At 37.9% G+C, this 19,336-nt stretch overlaps 1 protein-coding gene across 2 annotated transcripts in view; it reads right to left on the bottom strand.

Moving 5' to 3' along the window:
- Positions 1 to 351: 351 nt before the first annotated feature.
- USP53 (ubiquitin specific peptidase 53) overlaps positions 352 to 19,336 on the bottom strand; it is a 31,799-nt gene continuing 12,814 nt past the window's right edge. For both annotated transcript variants that reach the window (XM_068153940.1, XM_068153941.1), the window contains exons 4-16: positions 17,205 to 17,339; positions 16,422 to 16,535; positions 16,254 to 16,336; positions 15,837 to 15,942; positions 14,972 to 15,118; positions 14,349 to 14,498; positions 13,738 to 13,909; positions 12,809 to 12,958; positions 11,526 to 11,669; positions 10,566 to 11,295; positions 9,464 to 9,537; positions 4,859 to 4,958; positions 352 to 4,049 (exon numbers count right to left, since the gene is read on the bottom strand). In XM_068153940.1, coding sequence (XP_068010041.1) covers positions 3,071 to 4,049; positions 4,859 to 4,958; positions 9,464 to 9,537; positions 10,566 to 11,295; positions 11,526 to 11,669; positions 12,809 to 12,958; positions 13,738 to 13,909; positions 14,349 to 14,498; positions 14,972 to 15,118; positions 15,837 to 15,942; positions 16,254 to 16,336; positions 16,422 to 16,535; positions 17,205 to 17,339 — 3,084 coding nt within the window. In that variant the 3' untranslated portion in view covers positions 352 to 3,070. The remainder of the gene's footprint in view (positions 4,050 to 4,858; positions 4,959 to 9,463; positions 9,538 to 10,565; positions 11,296 to 11,525; positions 11,670 to 12,808; positions 12,959 to 13,737; positions 13,910 to 14,348; positions 14,499 to 14,971; positions 15,119 to 15,836; positions 15,943 to 16,253; positions 16,337 to 16,421; positions 16,536 to 17,204; positions 17,340 to 19,336) is intronic.

Raw genomic sequence — 19,336 nt, 5'->3', positions numbered from 1 at the left:
TCATATGCTCTCAGAGCACATAAATATATAATTCAAGCAAATTTTACTGATCTCACAGCAAAGGTTATAAGGTAGGAAGATGGCTTGTGTAACTTATCAGGCAGCTGTTAACAAGGCTGTAGGATTATGATAATGAAGTTATGCATTTTATAGGTATTTAAAAGGATAAATCTATTTAACAGCTTTATAAACAAGTACTTCAGAAGATGAGTTTTACTGTTCAAGGAAGTAACAACTACCATCTCTGCAAAATTTTCAACCATTAGGAGCAATATTACCTGTCAGTTTGTCCTTCTGGAAAGCCCACTTTTGCAGAAAAATGTGGGGTACAAAAAGAACAGAAGACAAAAAGGTATTTTACATTTTTATCTGAGAGTTTGGACAAGCAGAACTTTGCAGGAAAATAATTCTAAAGACTGAAAAATATATTAATTACAAGACTTGTTAATATCTTTACTGTTACAAAAATTGTCTAGGCTCTTATACAAATCTAGAGTTGGAAGGGGACATTTATAAAAAAAATAAATAGGCACCCTAGGTAAATTAAAACAAGTTATCACATATTAGTTTGAAAATATTACATACATACATGGAGTGCAGAGTCAAATATAAAAAAGAAGGTGCCTTGATTAGCTGTCTATTTAGTTAAATACCTGGTAAACATGGGTCACATAGGAAGATGTCTGGTAAGATCGTTTCGAGCAAAGCAAGGAGACTCAAGTACATCTAAGTTGCTGCAGCCACTTAAAAAATAAGTTTACCAGTTGTGCCTACTGCAAGCCAGATTCATTGGTATCAGTAATAGGCATTCATATTGCTCCTTGGACAGAAGTATCAACATTGCTATGCAGGTTTAAAAAGGAGTGGCCTACTATCATTCACAGTTGTCGCTGTGCTATTCATACATAAAAATACTGTCATCTCAAATACAAGATCTTTGCAAAACATTTTACAAATCATACATTATTTACAAATTCCAATAGTCTTTGTTTTCTTAAAACAAGTATTAGACAACAGTTTTAATTCACTAGCTATGCATATTATGTAACATTGCTAGATGACCTAGAAAAGTTACATTTACAGGTTCTGAAATACCTCAAAAATATTACAATCAGGAATCTTCCATTTGCAGGGTTCTTTCTCTATTCAACTGATCTTCTTACTACAGGATAAATCTGAGTTGCTGTTTACCAGCAGCCACACTCAAACATGCATAGTTATTTGCCCTACAAATTACAGAATTAGTTAAGAAGTGCTACAACAAATTTTGACCAAGAAGGTAGAAGTAAAATTCCTCTGGTTGCATATATCATCTTCCAGTTCTACTGTAAATTACATGTAGTCTTAAAACCCAAACCACTGTTTAAATGTATACCTTGAGTAACTGCTAAACAATTGCCAACATTTGGTTGAAGCACTAAAACTCATGTAAGGTTTATAAACATAAAAAAGCCTTTCTGACTGAACAGTGCAAGTATAAGCGTGAGTGGGTTTTATGCATAATTTAACCTTCTTGCATTATTTTCATAACTAAAAGGCATTGATCTTTAGATGTAAATCAGCAGCACCTCAAGTTAACACTCAAGTGTGAATAATAGCAAAATTTAGCCTTTTTGGATTGTGTCAAACTTTGCTGACATCAATTCTAATTACACGTTGTTCAATGTTAGGATAGACTGAAACAACTCCCTGCCGTTGACAACACAAGACACAGTTGTTCCTTTCAAGCACTCAGGGCTGCCATCCTGGTGAAATCCTGTTCTCTTTCCTCCCCACCCCTCTGTAGGCCATGTACTGGCTATCAGTGCTTGGTAGATAGTTCCTGTGCACTGATTTAACTCATCAAATAAAAGCCAAATAAATCCTCCTCTTGGTTACTGAAATTGAGGTTAACAAATTATGTGGTAAATTCCAGAGCTGTCAAAACCGCAGGGCAGAGTGCTAGAGCAGAGGAAGAGAGGAACCTCTTTTTTACATGCCCCCTCAGCCACCACAGACTGAATGGCTGCAGCTTCACCCAGCCTGATCTGCTCATTCAGAATGTGTGCAGGACTGCTCCAAATCAGAAACTGTTGTCAGTAAAATCAAATGTCTGATCCCCATTAAACATTGCTCAAAGCCAGCAAAAGACAGGAAGGTCAATAAATAGCAGCATTGACTTTGCATGCATTTGCAGATCAAATCAGAACTGAACATAAGCAGTAAATATATCTAATACTTTGCAAAATTAATCTTTCCTAGTTGCATGATAATTCTATTTTGAAATGAGCATCCTATCCTGCTATATCAGTTTGTAGTTTATGGGGTTAAATTTAATTGTAGAAGGTTTTACAGGGTGAACAGATCTGATAAATGTGTTGAAAAATATACACCAGGTATGTTAATAGGATAGACTATTACTGCAGCTAACTTGAATTCCCTCTGAAATAAGTTAACATTTGCAAACCAGAACCCTTTTTAAATTACTATTATTATTATTAAGGCTTTTCAAATAAAAAGTTAGAAATTCTCTGGGTAAACTTGTATTAAAGACACTTGAAGGCTTGTGAAAGCACAGGCTCTCAGAGAAGTCAGTTGAAAAAGAAGGGAAAAAAAAAAAGTCACCTCCTGCTACCTATTGGGACAAATATTGCTCTATTACAACTACATTTATTGCATTACATGTGGTAGTATGTTTATCCCTTTTGTTAGGCTAGGTATGTAGTGACCACAATCTGAAGGAACACTTTTTAAACTGAATCTTCTTAGAAAATCAGTAACATCCAGCTGATCCCACTGCTGAAGATGCATATGCCCAAAAGGACCATTTTTAATACAAACTGTAGAAGACAAGCTGGGTAACAGAGGTAAGCATTAAGGCAACTCGAGTAACAAGTCAAAGAACCAGAAGTTTAGCACCTCTTCTCTGTTCACCTCTGTTTGCATATTCATTTAAACAGTCCTAACTCCTAAGACAAGTGCAGTCAACTGGGTACCTTGTTATCACACAGAGGGGCTCAGAGTTTGTGCCCATTTACAGACTACATGAAATGCAAAAGAAACATCTGGATTTTACAGGATTTTGAAGAATTCATCTACTGCAGTGGATGCCTTCAACATTTGCCTTGTACCTTTGCTCAGGCATGGGATGCCTGGGCTCGGGAGCATGGTATGTTGCAGTCAGTTCGCCAGTCGAGGGAGGATGCTTTTCCTTGTGAAAGTTTCCACTATCTGTAAAATACAGCTTGGGTTTCTGATGATATTTCATCCTGTATGTGTCAGTCATACAACTATCTACTGAAAAGTAAGTTGTTAGGGCTACACTATCACTTCCATCCACATAGCCAGGACTTGGTCCCATATGCCGAGATCCTTTCTTTAGAAAGTTTTCGGACACTGTCCAAAAGTCATTAACTGGTAAGCGAGGTGGAGAATCCGGTTTGTGAACAAACAGCTCATTCCCTTGCAATGGCTCCTTAAGCCTTTGTTCATTTGTAAATATGCCTGCTTCTGATGCAGATTTCAGAGGTGCCCCTGTTTGCCTCAGCGGGTTATTGTGCAACACTTCTGTCGATTTCACATCAGCTGCTGAGTTATTTTCTGATCCTGGGAAAGTACTCAGGGCATATTTCTTCGGTGGTAAAGGGGGAGGAATATTCTGGTACACTGCTTCAGGCACCCAAAGAGCATCCACCCTTTGGGGTGGGTGCCCAGCATGCTCACCAGGAGGGGGAAGTACCACAGGCCTTTCTGACAGGTTCTGTGGCACACATGGTGGTAACCCCATCTTGGGACCAAATGTTCTTGCATGATGAGGCTGTGGCTGGGAAGAGGAGTGAGGGTCACTGTTGATTGGCTTCCTTCCACAGAGAATATCTGCATAGGGCTGGGAAACACCATCAGCGCTATAAACCGACATACTCATCTTCTCAGCTTTGTCTGGATTGAGCCATTCTGAAGAATTCTGTTCATTTACCTTACTCCTACTTTCTGACTTAATAATCTCTTTAAGAACTGGCTGTAGAGCTGATGATGGGAAAAGTTTCCTGCTGGTATCAGGCATCTCAACTCTGAAATACAAAAGCACAAAGGATGTATCCGTCCATAAAAACAGAAGAAAGAGCTCAAATAACTCAAACAATTTTTTTTCCCCCAAGACATCCTTGGTCACACTGCCTACATATTTGAACTGACTCCAGAACTGGGATCCACTTAACACAGCCATTTGATTAAAAGTTGTGTTAAATCACTCCCAGGTTTCTTTCGTTTGAAATACAAAGTGCCCCTCCCCACCCCTCCCCAAAAAATCTCTGCAGGAGACCGAGGAGATTGTAAGGTGAAACAAGCTCCTTCAACATTCAGGACTGTCAAACGTGACCTCTGGTCTCTTCTGAGCATACCTGTTGCTCAGTCTGATACAAATCTACTATTTGAAAACCAGATGTACTGCTAAATTTGTATGTAGATTCTTGGTTTTCAGGAGGTACCAAGCACCTGTAGTTCAGATCAGAAACAAATTAGAAACAACAAGTATACAACAGCAGCTTCTAAGCAGAAGGTGCCTTTTCCTCCCCTTCCAGCCCCGCTTTTCAGTAGTTTATGAGATTGCTGCACTGACCACAAATTGGTAATCACTGTCTGTTGTAGTACATAAATTCAGTACAGAAAACCACTAAAACCCTTTGCACTGGTAAAATGAGCAGTAGGTTCCACTGATGGCACCAAAATCACAATAAAGACAGAGAGCATTTAGTCCTGTCAATTATGTAAAACACAAATGGCTTTGTCTGTCAATAATAGTCAATCCATTGACTTCTGCATGCTGAATATTGATTACTCTCATGTAACAGAATTCAGTAGTAATGACAGTATTAGTTACCTTTTCACTGGAGGACTGGGCACCTGCACATGTAATTCTGCTGGGAAATTAACATGAGGTCTGTAGTTAACTTCTGAAGTGATCAGGTCTTTCCTCAGGTCTGGGGGTAGAAAAAAATAAATTCAAAGTAAGTAGATATATAGTCCAATTCCTTCTTTCTAATTCCCCAGAGGTTAAAGAACCAAGACACACAACACAACAGGACAATTAATTATTTTCAAGACTTGACATTCATCAAAAGTAACCATTTTGAAGACAATTTGTCACAGATCAGATCTTGTATTCATCCAGAATAATCTGGAGAAAATGTTCTCTTTTTTTGAAATGGTACCTTAAAAATAGGTAATGATCACATTTTTGAAGTCCTGAAGACATGTTTTCAAGGTCATCTTAATATTTCATCTAATTAAAAGCAAAATTTCAAAAGCAGCTTTTTCTCAATGAATATTTATTCAATCATCCAAAGTCATATGAATTCTAAAATAAAAAGTGTTTAGCCTTTCTGACATTTCACATGTAGTAATAATTAAATGGAATAAATATTGTTCCATGTTGTGGGGGCATTTGGGGTTTGTTTGTTATTTGTGGGGACTGGCTTTAAGAACTGTATTATGCATTGTTTGAAACAGGTGTAGGACAAGCAAACTGCATGGTTCACAGAGATATGGAGAAGACAGAAGACAAGAGTGCCCGCACCAGCACTACCACACTCACACTCTAGAAGCTTTTATTCACAGGCAAAGAATCACTCTCTAAAACTATGTAATTTCTGAACATTGCAGCTCCTAGGTAACAGCAAATAAAGGATGCATTGAAATATTCATGTCAGCACCACATAAACCAAAACACTCTCTAGGCAAGTGACAAGCCCATTTGTTTAGAGACAGATATTCTAAGTCCTCTCAGTGCAACGACTAGCCCATTATAACCAGTCACCACCTCTGAAGCCATTCAAAGGAAATCCACACAACTGCTCTTTAATTCCCCAAACTGCCTGACGTGAAGATTACAGAGTAATGTTTTAATTTTCACTCCAAGCCAAACTCCTAAGGGATTGAACGTTTCAGCCCTCCCAGAGGCAGTAGCACAAGTGGGTCAGCAGGCGGCAGCAAAGGCTCACACACTGGTTCTCCCGAGTGTGAACACAGCACACTCGGCCAAAGCTGCTCCAAGAGACCAGGTGGCATGCGCCTTCAGAATTCCAGCTAACTTAAAAATAGAAGTGTTATTTTCTCTTCTGCTGACAGGATATCCATGCATGGTTAAAACCAGACACAGACTCGATTGGGAATTTTGGCCCAACGTTCTTTGCAAACCTAAATATGGGACACACCAGCACTGCGCTTGGCTGGAGACAGACGTCCCTATCAATGAGTCATAAAAAGCCTACCAACAATTCAAATGCAACAGTTTTCTGACATACATCTTTTACACCTGTTTCACATCTGAATAGCTAATCCAGACTTTAAAAGATTAAACAGCCATTCTATAGCTAACAGGTAGGATGGACAAGTTCTCCTCTATTATCACCCTTTACAGGTACACATTTGCAAAAATCTGCAAAGCCCAATTTCTGAGGGGGTGGGAACCACATTAAATTCAGCTTCCTTCTAATCTGCCATACCTTCATGTTTCCTGTACTTTTGATTACCAGATTTTATTATTTGTTTTTTGTTAAGCTGCAAATAAAAACCCAAGTTGTAATACTTTCTGTAACAAGCACTGCAACAAATTCCTCTCTCAGAACCCAGACGTCCTCTGTACCCAGCTGAAACGACAAATTAGCTACTGGAAACTTTCAGTCATATATGTATTACTGGATTTTTTTTCAATGGTTTTAAACATCTGGGGAAAAAAATGAAAACTAGATTCTGCTGAATTTTTTTTTTGGAGTGTTGGTGCATACTTGCATGTGTGTGAGTTTCACTAAGTTCAGAAGTTAAGCAATAGCTGACAACACCAGCTATTACTCTGCTTTCAATCTGCTCTGCCCATCTCAAAGTTTCTCAGTTCTTTGTTTCTAAATTCCACTCCTGAAAGTCTGTATCACCTACTTTGAGTTACAAACTTCTCACATTAATAAAGGAACTATGAGAATATGAGAGTGCTTTACATTTCAATCTTCACATGCTGCTTGTCTCCATTTGGAAGCCTTTAAAGTTTAGGGTTGGGTTTGGTTGTTGTTTGTTTTTTTAAGCCAGTAACTTTAATCTATTATTTACAGACACTCCAGAAAAGCACATATTTTGGTTCTGTTTCATGGTAATTCACTTAAGTAGTGGCATGCTTTAACTTGCTATTCAGTTCCAGTTAAAACTGAGGAACTGGTAAAACAGTTACACAAATGGTGAGCATAAATAAAATTTGCCTAAGGAGACTTCCACACATAACAAATTACTCAGAGATATTTTTTGAAGTTGCCATGAGAAGCTACCTCAAGTTTCTTACAAACTATTCCTCCCTCAGAAAGGACTGAGCATTCCTTTCAGTGCTATTTTCTAGGAGTCTGTTTGGCATTTACCTACCAGTTCAGGTCTTGTTCACAATATTCACAGATATAACATAAGGTAATACAACTGATACCTGCAAGCTGACTGCCATTGTCTCCTTGCTAAAGAGACATTTTAGAGAACCAACAAATGGAGTCTAAGCAAATCTTTTACCCCACATGAATGTGAAATGAACAAATTCTTCAGATAGCTTTTTGTCCATTATTTCTACTAAAAGTATTGTTTTCCAAACCATGCACACATGAGAGCTTCACATTTGATTCAGAATACATACATTTAGAATAGAATAAACCAGGTTGGAAGATCATCGCGTCCAACCTATCACCCAACACCACCTAATCAACTAACCCATGTAACCAAGCACCCTGTCAAGTCTCCTCCTGAACACCTCCAGTGACGGCGACTCCACCACCTCCCCGGGCAGTCCATTCCAATGGGCAATCACTCTCTCTGTGTAAAACTTCCTCCTGACCTCCAGCCTGAACTTCCCCTGGTGCAGCCTGAGACTGTGTCCTCTTGTTCTGGTGCTGGCTGCCTGGGAGAAGAGACCAACCTCTGCCTGTTTACAACCCCCCTTCAGGTAGTTGTAGAGAGCAATAATTTGTTATTCAGAAGTTCATTACTAAATTAGAATAACTGAATAGATGGGATCTTCACCTCAATGCTTTATGATCACTCTAAGGGTCACCTGTAATCACTATGCTTTTTTTAAACAAAACACATGACACATGCTGAAAGGTTTATGTACAGGACATGATTCTCTCTGGAGAATATTCATTACTAAGCACAAACATTGTTTGAATCTACCTATTTTTCATTCACACAGAATCCCTTATGTATTTTTAACTGCTATCCAAGTGTTGGGGTTTATTTTCCCCACTAGTACAGTAACTATAGCAGAGAACTAAAGCAGAATAAAAATAATGCTAAATGTTCTTTGGCTTCCATGCAAACATCAAGCTCAGATTTGTGGTGGGGTTTTTCTGTGGGTTGTGGTTTTGTTGCCTTTTCTTTTTTAGTCAAAATAAAGAAGCATCATAACAGTTCTGTGACCAAAACTTAACTTGGAATGATGACAGAAGAGATAAAAGAGGTACGGCAATCCCTCCCCCCAGTTTAAGCCTCAGAAGAAACCAGGCTATGCATTATTTGAAAAGAAGTATGGTATCTAGAAAAATCAAACATTTCCTGGGGAAGTGGCCCAATATTTATTGCACTTCTTTGTAAAGCACCACTCCATTGTTTCAGCACCATTAGATAATGATTTTGGCTGGCCTCATGCTGACCTGTAGTATTTATATGCCAAAGCATTTATCAACTTTCTAAAAACCTAGCAGACATATTAGTATGTAAAAGGAAGTAGATTTCCTTATTGCAAGTGTTTCTTCCTGATACTGCTTCATATCTTGAAGGAAAACAAATGGTACCATAGTCCACCCAGACATTTAAAAGTCTTCCTTAATAGCCACCAAAAAATCTCATGGAGATAAATGCTTTTGGGGAAAACAGAGTGGACAAAATGACCATGGTTTTCCTTTCTTTTTTTTTTTTGGGGGGGGCAGGTGGTGGGGTGGTGGGGAGAGGCTGGAAAGGCACAGGCATACTTGGTAAAAAAAACCAGCATTCAACTAAAAATACGTTCTCAAAGCAGAATACGAGCAACAGAAATGGAGATCTGCATTTAATCATTTCCATCAAATTAGAAAGGAACCAGCAATTAAGGCTGCTTATACAATTAATTATAGTAGATATTTTATGTCAGCAGAGTGTCATCAGAAAGTCCTAGAATGGTAGAATCTTTGGGTTGGAAGGGACCTTAGAAGATCATTCAAATCCAGCCTCGCCCTGCAGTGAGCAGGAGCGTCTTCAACCTAATCAGGTTGCTCAGAGCCCTGTCCAGCCTGGTCTTAAAACATTGCCAGAGGCAGGGCATCTACCACCTCTCCTAACAAACTCCTGCAGCAAAATTGTAACATAAAAAAGGCTAAATAGAAACCTGTTCACCTCGTGCAATATTAGTAAGTTAGTGTTAAAATTTTGGCTCATTTAAATTATTTTTGGAAAACTTGTTCTTTACAGAAGTTAAAGTTCTTACCATAAAAGTTCCTGTTTTGCTGGGATGCTGAATGTAACACACTGTCAGCTTTTATGGTTGACAAGCTCTGTTCACTGTAAAAGAAGCACATGCATAAATTGAAGGGTTTATGTACAATCAGACAAGATACCCAGAGTAGTGGTGGTCCTTTAATACTTTTAACACTGCTCCTACATATAAGAAGCTGTACTGATGCAGAGAAATATAGGATGATCTGTATCTTTTACTACAGATGGACAAAACCCCCACAGTTTCCAAGGCTGGTGTTCCCAGTTTGTTCTGGAAATTGGGTGCCCACTCATCCCAGCCTTACTCTAGAGTACCACAGCAGAATGCCCAATATGCAGCACATAAACCATCAAATTTTCTTCATCTTATTATCACATCAGCCTGCTTAATAAAGGTAGCTGGTCTCCAAAGATATAAACACTAGACAAATTGTGTCATGTGTGAGTAAGAACCACTGCTGTCTCTCATTGTAAACTAAGGAATTTGATAAAAATTTCAAGTAGTACTTATTAAGAGATCACCAAGAAAAGCTTGACAGCATTGAAAACATGCTTTCTGTCATGGTTTTCAAAAGGAACAGATACCACTTGTCACCTAATTCAATTTATTTGTAGGTTTTATTTACTCTGGAATTGTAATAGTATACAAGGTTCACCTACTGCCATTCCCATAGGCATGTCAGGGGCCTGTCTCTACGATTGTTACAGATGTGACTTATACAGGCACTTGTATTCCATTACAGATGACAGGCTACTCACGGTCTAAAAACTTTGTAACTAAAGAAGTGCAGCAATTATTTCAAATTAACACACCCTGCCTCTCAGCAGGGTTTAGCAGTTCTGGCTCAGTGCCAAAACAATGCAGCTCAGTGCCTTCCAAACAGGACTAGTGCTACAGCTTCTGAGTGAAGGTAAAACGTCACGCTTCATTGTTAACATCCTTCTGTCTAGATATGTTCCTAGCATTCTACATACCTGACTTCAAGCATATTAAGCTCCAAAGAATGTTTTCTGGAGTTTTGAAGGAACAAATGAACATTAGAACAAACTTACTCTTCTGTAAAGACAAGCTAAATGAGTTCCAAGAGTATTACCTGCAGGAAGCACTTTCTTTAATGTTCTTGACATCTGCTGGAATAATCCCTTCAATAACAGGCGAGTCTGGATTTGCAGATCCATTGCTGATATGGTCACTGCTTTCATACCCAGATTCTGTCCTCTGAATTTGCCAGTTATCGCCATGAACTTTCCTCTCTGTAAATCCTTTGCTTTTTTCAGCATTCCCTTTGCCCTCTGAATCCAGTGAGCTTCGACTTCCTGTATCCTGTTTAGTTTCATCTTCATATATAGTCATTAAACCTTTCTGAATATAGTTCTCCTTTGGCCAATGATTAAAACTTCGCTCCTTTTCATGCTTAGATTTACTGCTGGGATTTGCCTTGTGCTTTGGGCTATGCTGTTTTTTCTCAGTCTCACTGAAAATGCTGTCTACATTTAGTGTCTCTCGCATTGGTTTCCAACCTTTACTTCTGCTTCTGCTGCTGGTACTTCCTTTGTCCCTTAAGTCTTGACTGGTGTCTGTTTCATAGCCAGTGACACCATCAGTCCGGGTCTTGATCACTGGTTTCTCCCCAGCAGGAAAAGCTTCTGGTTTGTGTGATCCAAGCCCCTGTGCAGAAAGCTTTGCTTGGTGAGGGGCACTGTCGTGCTTATAGGAGCCTTTCCCCTGGCTGCTGTATATGCGCTGATCAGCGCAGTGTCTAAATCCATTTCCAACGGGAGGAGACCCCGACTTGACACTGGAACGATCTTCCCCAACCAAATCTTGTAACAAGAAAAACAGAAAAGTGCATTGAAGTTCTCATTAATATTTAACTGATACTGTTACAGCATTTGTGTTTCTTACACTATCCAAACAAACTCAGTATCTATTTCAGAATATTGAAAACTGGGAATCTCCAATCTTATAGTGTGTTCTCTTGGAAGGAGAGAAAACTCCACACAGCTGGTACTGATGCTAAAAGTTACTTATACACAATGATTTCAAGATGTACCTCTTTGTCTCCCAGACTCTTTTCTTGGTCCTCTGTCTGCATCCTTTCGCAAAGACGAGAAGCTTTTCATATCAGCAGCTTTCTGAGCACACTCTCTGGATATGTCTTTCAGCCTGTCCTTTTGATCGCTGTAGCATATCTTAGCTGCAAAGAATACTTGTTGTCAAAGAACATGACTAAAAAGTCATTAATCATCAAAAGACAAGTATATTTGTGTACCATAACATTTACTTGTTTCTATCAGCACTACTTAAAAAGTCTAATGAATGACATAACACAAATTAAGGAAACTGACATCTAATACCTATGTACATGTATAGGTATCTCCAAGGAGTTCACTAAAATAACCAAAGCAGCAGTATGTCAATGATGTCTTACAAACACAGAATCACAGAATGAACCAACACCTCTTATTAAAATCAAATGCTCAAGCCATTAAAAAAAAAATATACTATTTACATCCCATTTTATGAATTATACTGAAAAAAATGAATCTAAGTTTAATCTTGTCTCATTGTGAAGGTTTCTTTTTAACAGTGGAGACACTGGTTATGAAAACAAAAAAAATCCTTCTATTTCTGGAAAGGTAAACACTGACCACTTTTGAGACACCTCTCCATCAAGAGTAAGAGTTACTAAGCTAAGCATTGTCTGTTTTTAAAAGTTTAAGAATTCAGCAAGGAGAAATGCATCTCAAGAGAAGGCAGCATCTCTTCCTTAAAAAGTATGCAGAGCTCAAAGACTCTGCCTCATGACTTACAGCTTGGAAGTCTAGTGTACAGATTGAAAGGATTTTTAGACAGGTAAGACTTTTACTATTCTTTTTGAACATCAGATAAAGTCTGTTAATACACAGGACTACAAACAATGCTGTATATCACAATACTGCTAAGGAACAATGTTCCCCAAATAGCCAATGATTCACAAAGCCACCACCTGCTCAAAAAGATCAACTAGCTTCAAGTGCCTTTTAACCAACAGTATGGCTGGAAGGTATGATGCACAATATTTAAGAAATGAATCAAGGCCTCAAGTGGCACTTTATGCTGGAATAATGAGTAGTCAAGAAAATTGTGCATTTACAGTTCTCCAGAAAAGTCAACACTCCATAGCAGCTATTCCTTACACATCAGTTGCTATTCAAAGATTTGTTCAATTCAGGAATGGATTTCCTCCTTCAGAAATAATTCTAGACCTGAGGTTAGCATGTGTCTGAAACTATCAACTGAAATATTTCATAAACAGAAACATTTGGGGATTTTTCAGAGGTGGAGAATACATACCTGGCCCTCTACCACCACTAGCCTGAATATGGCTTCTACTGAATGCTGAATTATCTGGCTGAAGTTTTTTGTTGCTCCTTTGATTAGTGGAGTCTCCAATTCCATTCTCTTTCATGTGGTCTGATTTCAGAACAGCATGTTTTTCAAATCCTATCAAATAACATAGGTATCTTTAGACATTTAAAGTTTCCAGTATCTAAAGAAGAAAATACTTTAAATTGTGGACTGAAAACAAGCAACCAAGCAGAAAGCACCTCACCAAGATCCCAAACCACATCTCAATTTGCTAGGCAATAATATTCTGTAACATTTTATATAGTGTTGTATTTATAGTCCTAGACCAGTGGAAGTGTCCTCAGTTCTTTCTTCCCTCAAGCAGTCTATGTCCTATTGTTACTCATCATGTGAAGAGGAATGTGTCATACTCAATTGGTCTACAGAACCAAAAGACTGGACTCTTGCATATTGAGGTTTATGCTATATGGATCTCAGACAAAAGAAGTTTCCTGCAGCTCTTTCCTATTGCTCCCAAAGTTCTCAATTGTGTTCTCTGTGTGTGTGGGTACGTACACACACATATACAAACACACTATACAATTATCTCCATATTTGTATGAATCTTTAAAAGTATCTTCTTACAGCATTTTAAAGGTGTTTTAAATGTATCAACACATACATAAGATACTGCACATAAATATACTATGATTTTCTTCCAAAATTACTGAAGTTGTGTGGTTATGAATAACCTGCAATAGAAAAATTTTCCCCATTATCCAGAAGTCTCAATTTATATTCCCTTACCAGACACAAAACAAATACTTGCAATATTGACTAGACATACAAATATCTTCTTTTGAGACCCTTTAGATAATTTTTGACCAAGGTATCCAAGTCTATACTTGTATTTAAACAATCAAAACCTCAATTACCCAAGTCTTCCCCATTTCCTCCTGCTGCTTTACATTGAGACCAGTGAATAATCTGCTTTGGGGCATCTTCTGGAGATACAGCTGTGCCATCTGGGTTAGCGTAAAAGAGCAACAATGGCTGAAAGTGACACCGAATGCATCTTGAGACCACATCTTTCCATTTTGTTCCAATCTAAGAAGAAACAACAAAACAAAACCTGCAAAATTATCAACAGCATTGAAGCCAATTATGGAAAGAAGAATATAAGCAACACGTACCACATGCCCAACTCCACAGGTACATTAAAATCTAATGCTTTGGCACATAACTTTATTTACTTTGCAGCAAAAAGCTACAATCGGTATTAACATGGGCTAAAGAACATTAGCTCTATGATTACAGCTGCCAGCAGTTAAATCTCCTTCATTAAAGGAAGTACAAATTAAACACTTTGGAAGGCAGAACCCTACTGAGGTCAATTCTAAAACTCATTTGTGAAAACTGCTTTACAAAACTTCATGTTTATTTTAATAAATACATTTATTTGACTTGTTTCAAGTCTGGTGCCATTGGAATGCACTCTAGAAAAGTAAGGAACACTACAGGTGGTAGCAGGAAACCAAAGATTTACCTCTTTTACATTAGCATCATCAAACAGCACCCATTTGCAACTCTTGGTGTGAAAGGCAAAGGCACAGTAATGTCGGCTTGTGTAGCAAATCATTCCCACAAGAAAAAGTTCACTATTTTTGGCATTTTCATCTGTAACCCTATAAAACAGCTGGGGAAAAAAAAAATGTTGTATTTTAAAACACATGTAAAACATTTAGCCTCAGTTTCCAGACCTACTACCAGCACTTCACCAAGGCAATTGGTGTTACATATCCCGTTGCATTATACAACTTTTCATGAGTATAAACAACAATTCTTGTACTTATTAGGTCTATTTTTAACACTTTACAAAGCTGAAAGGGTAAAATCACAATGCTCTGGAATAATTCCACAAATTGAAAACTGAACATGATACTCCTAGATTTTCAGCTAGGAAATCAGCTATATTCATCTTTGTACTTAGACATAAGATCAGAACTTTTTTCTTCTCACAGAAACTACATCAAGCAGCACATTATAGAGAGTGGTAAAGCAGACATAAGCTTTGAAGTTAAACTGTGCTTTAAAAAAATACCTATGTATATATAGTTCATATTTTGCCTATATTTACAGATACATAAAATATAGTAAGCAAATGGATACCCCAGGAAGATAAAGCTGTGTTGCCAGATTCCGCATGACCTCTTCTGTCAGGTCAGAATGCTCTGAATCCCAGACTAAGCCAATTGTGACAATCTCAGGACAATTCATAAGAACACGACGGATTTTTATTTTTTGACCACAGTTACTCTAGAAAAAGAGAAAAGAAAAATGTGATGGGAGGGAAATCAAAGATATCTAAGAAAACAAAAGTCTAAAGTTGAGTTATTAGACAAGTAACAACTTGTCTAGTTACAACAAGTAACAAAACAACTTTAAAACTTCTTCTGATTTTCAAATTTCATTATACCATTTGTTTCTAACAATTTAAGGACGAAATTCCTCAGCATAAAAACACTCTGATGAAGACTACACAAACTTCTACATCCAATCACCACTAAAACAGGAATCTCTGAAAACATCCAAGTCACCATCACAATTTCTCTTTTGTTCCCTCTCCTTTCATCAGTTAAGCTTGAATCTGTAGGTTCTTGTGTGCTTTGCTACACTTCCTAAATTAACAGAATTTACACAGAACCATTTATCAAGCTGTCAGTGTATATGAACTAGAGCTGCTCCACTCAGAAAACAGAGCTGCTCCAACTAATCAAAACCACTGAGCTCAACGTTGAACCTGAAATGAAGAACAAAACACAGAGCTAGTAACATCACCACTTGCACCTACAATACCATGTTTATCTATAACTGGTGCAATAAACCATACATTTAGGGGCTTTTCTACACTAAGATGACTGTACTGATGTGGCCAGGGATAATCCTGGTTTTAGGAGAACACTGTAGTCTGGTTTAATATCCTAGAAAGTTCTCCCTTGTTTCTCAAAGCAATGCAACATCTTTGTTTACTTACAGGACACTTTCTGTAGTCATCAGCAGTATTTGCTGCTTGCAGCAATTCTGCAAACATTTCTGGCTTGAGACGTTCATGCCTCTCCATCATTCTTTCTACTTCATTACTGTAAAAAGAAAAAGGCAAAGAACTGTGGATCTCCCTTCTTAAGAATTGATGTATTTCAATCAATTCTCAATTAACTGTATCTTGTAACTAAAAAGTAAAGGCACAGAGGTAAATCAGTAGCAATACATATTTTGTCAAGCTCTCTCTACAGCTGGCTTTTGACAGTCAAGGCTACTTTTAGACATCAAAACCACATTTAAACAAAGGAATACACATTCATTTTTAACACAGATAAGTTGTCTGGCATGCTTTGTTTATTATTGGAAGGATGGGTGCAGAAAAGTGAGATACAAGAACAAAAGCTCTTACCACAGGGCTGTGGTAGAAATGTAACGCACAAATTCTGTAAAAGGCAACGGGTCTGATGATGCTCCACAGCTGCGACATACACACTACAAAACCAAAACCACCGTTGTTTTATTCACTCAGGACAGTGGAAACAAATTATTTGTTAAAGCAATCAAATAAAGGTCTGACCTGTTCATACAATGTCATAGCAAACTTCTGGTGAGAAATACAGGATTTTGAAGTGCACATATCTGTTTCACTGTTTGGCACTAAGTGAAAATGAATCCTCTCGAGGATATTTTCCTAAAGAGAAATAATAATGTAAATATAAACTGAACTGAGGAATTCAGAACAGAAGAATGACATTACAGTTTAAGACTCCAACTACGCCCCCTTGACTACAAATAGTCCACCTACAGACTTAATGTGTATACAATTCCATCCCTAGTCTCAACCCAGTGGATGGGAATGCTCTCTATGAAGGTTTCCAAACATCATCTTCCAGAGTGCAGTCTCCTTTGAAGTGAATCTTCCAGGGAAATTTAAAAAGCTGTTCTTAGACTAAGACATGATATTAATGTCCTTGCATGCAATGACTGAAATATCTTTTGATCGGGCCTCTGTCTTAGTTGTTCCTCACTACTTTTTCTCTGCATCAGTACCATCAACAGAAACAGGGAAGAAGCTCATAGACAGCACATGTATGATCCCATCCCAAATCTCACTTTTTAACCCTAAATGAAAAGGGGGAGGGGAGGGGGAAGGTACTATGATTATCATCAGTTTGGTCCCTGAATGAGCATGGCCCATTTTTCCTTTTCCTTCTTACTCCATGTGTCTGTTCCCCTACACTGGCATAAAAAAAAGGTCGATAGAATTATGTCATTTGTATCCTACCTGTGGGTCTGAAACTGCTGAAACAACCAGCCAGAACTAGTGTAATTCTACTCAACTATCACAAAGAATACTTACAAAGCATTCTGCTGCATCATCCATGAATCCAAGCTGGAAACGCTGTTCATCCTTAAAACTTTCTGCCAGGGCATGCCTCATATTATCTGAGGGGAGTGCTTTTTCTCGACTGTGTTGGAATTGGGAAAATATTGCCTAGGAAGAAATACTATCACTTAGCTTCATTAGTGTGACCAGACACTGTGATTCTACACAAATCCATCAGTTCATCAAGGCTAAACAGCAAGACATGTTTATGAATATAAACATGTATGGAAACACAGACTGATAAATGTTTGTAACTTTAGAAATTACTTAATACTAAATTACTTAGAGTGACTTAGGTTATGTGTTCTGTTACTCATTCCCTTATTAGAAGTTATGCTACCAAAATGAACACTGATCCAGTAGAAAAAACAACATAGAAGTATATAAAAATGCAAATGATTGACTCAAGCTCCCATAAGCACAAGCCCTGGTCTGGAATTACACAGCTTTCTTGATCTGGCCACTGGAACAACAGTTCATGCATATGTATCTTATCTTTGCAGATGGTCTGGATTCCTTAGGGCACAACAGAATATCATTTGTGTTAGTTTATCACCCATCACTTATTAAATAATCTAACATTTACATATACTCCTGTCTGAAATAGCAGTCTTTATTAAAATTATGGCTATATAAAACCACTCCCATAAATTAGATAGAATACTGACAATCCTTGCTACTAAATCTGCTCTGCTGAACCAACGCACACAATGCAATATAACAGGTCTAAATCTGCTGTCCTAGAACATGAGAGTAAATTGCACGTGATTTTTATTTCATTTCTCAAAAGATAGTTGGCTACTACTTTTGTTTTCAGCAGAGATAGGTATGCAAGTGACCTCACTATTTAGCAGGTAAAGGAGGTTGATTTTGAAAAAACTGAAAGTTAAAAGCTATTAATGAGAAAACATTTCCAGATATTAAAGGGTGTATTCCTTTGCCAAGAATTCGAAGTAAAACTTCTCTCTAAAGTGAAAAAAAGTAAAGACAACGCAAATCAGAAGCAGCCATGTAAAATATAGAGATCTTATGGTTTAAAATAAAATTCAAAAATCCGTGGGATGGAAGGCAAAGATACAAATAAGAAGGGTAAAAATAGCCCAAGATGACAAAAACAACAACAGAAAACAGACAAACAAAAGAAACCACACCAAAACCAGCCCCAAGTCACAAACAAGTCACTGAAATGCATCCTCCCCAGGTTCTAAACAGAACAAACAGAATCATCAACCAATATCTATAAAAGCCAAGAAAGCAAAGCCAGTAGAGTACCTAATGACTGAGGATGGATACTTCCAAATGAGTGAAGCACAATGTCTTCAGTTCAGTACCAATGCTAATGGCCACAGAGCTACAAAGATCATAACTACACTCTTAATAACTAACTCCATTCTAACCAATGTCAAAGCAGCAATACCACTTTCTGTCAGTACTCATGAGAATATGCCAAAATAGGAGTATGTGATAGTCCAGGACAGGCCATACATTCAAGTACAGCAATTCATTTGGCTAAATAACACAGAAAGATGCATTGTGAGAGTAAAAGGAAGCAACTAGTCTTCACAAGTGCACCATTAGAATGGAACAACTGATTAGTTACAGGTTCAATTGCAGCACACCATGAGCACTATCTTCTTCATGTTATGAGTACACTGAAGCTGTCACACTATTTTTTAACTATGATTTCACTGACCTGACTAGTCATTAAGAGCATGTAATGCTACACAGATTCCATCAACAGCCACTTTTCAAGCCCTCTTCATTTCTTAAAGACAGTTCCAGTGCAGCATTGAACAAGACTGTACATGACCAGGACATCACATGCAACATGAGTCAAAGGAAAAGGTGATAAGAGTTTACTCTATATTATGACATCAGACATGAGCATGACTTCCTATACACTCAAGCCTCCAGGAAACTAAAGCTATCACCCCAAGAAAGGGAAAAGATTTTATCTGAAAACATAGGCGTGCCCAAGTTATGCTCTGGACATTATGTACAAATGCAGTCAAGCATCTAGCACACAGAAGAACACGACCTACATCAAAACACTGGTGAGACAAAAAGTCTCAACAAGTTTTGTTAGAGTCAAGAACTTTTAAAAC

Source organism: Melanerpes formicivorus, unplaced genomic scaffold (assembly GCF_026170545.1).
Source record: "Melanerpes formicivorus ecotype bairdi unplaced genomic scaffold, bMelFor1.0.p_v2 SCAF_27, whole genome shotgun sequence".
In the NCBI taxonomy this organism is placed as follows: Eukaryota; Metazoa; Chordata; class Aves; order Piciformes; family Picidae; genus Melanerpes; species Melanerpes formicivorus.
This window is presented reverse-complemented; position numbering and strand designations above follow the sequence as displayed.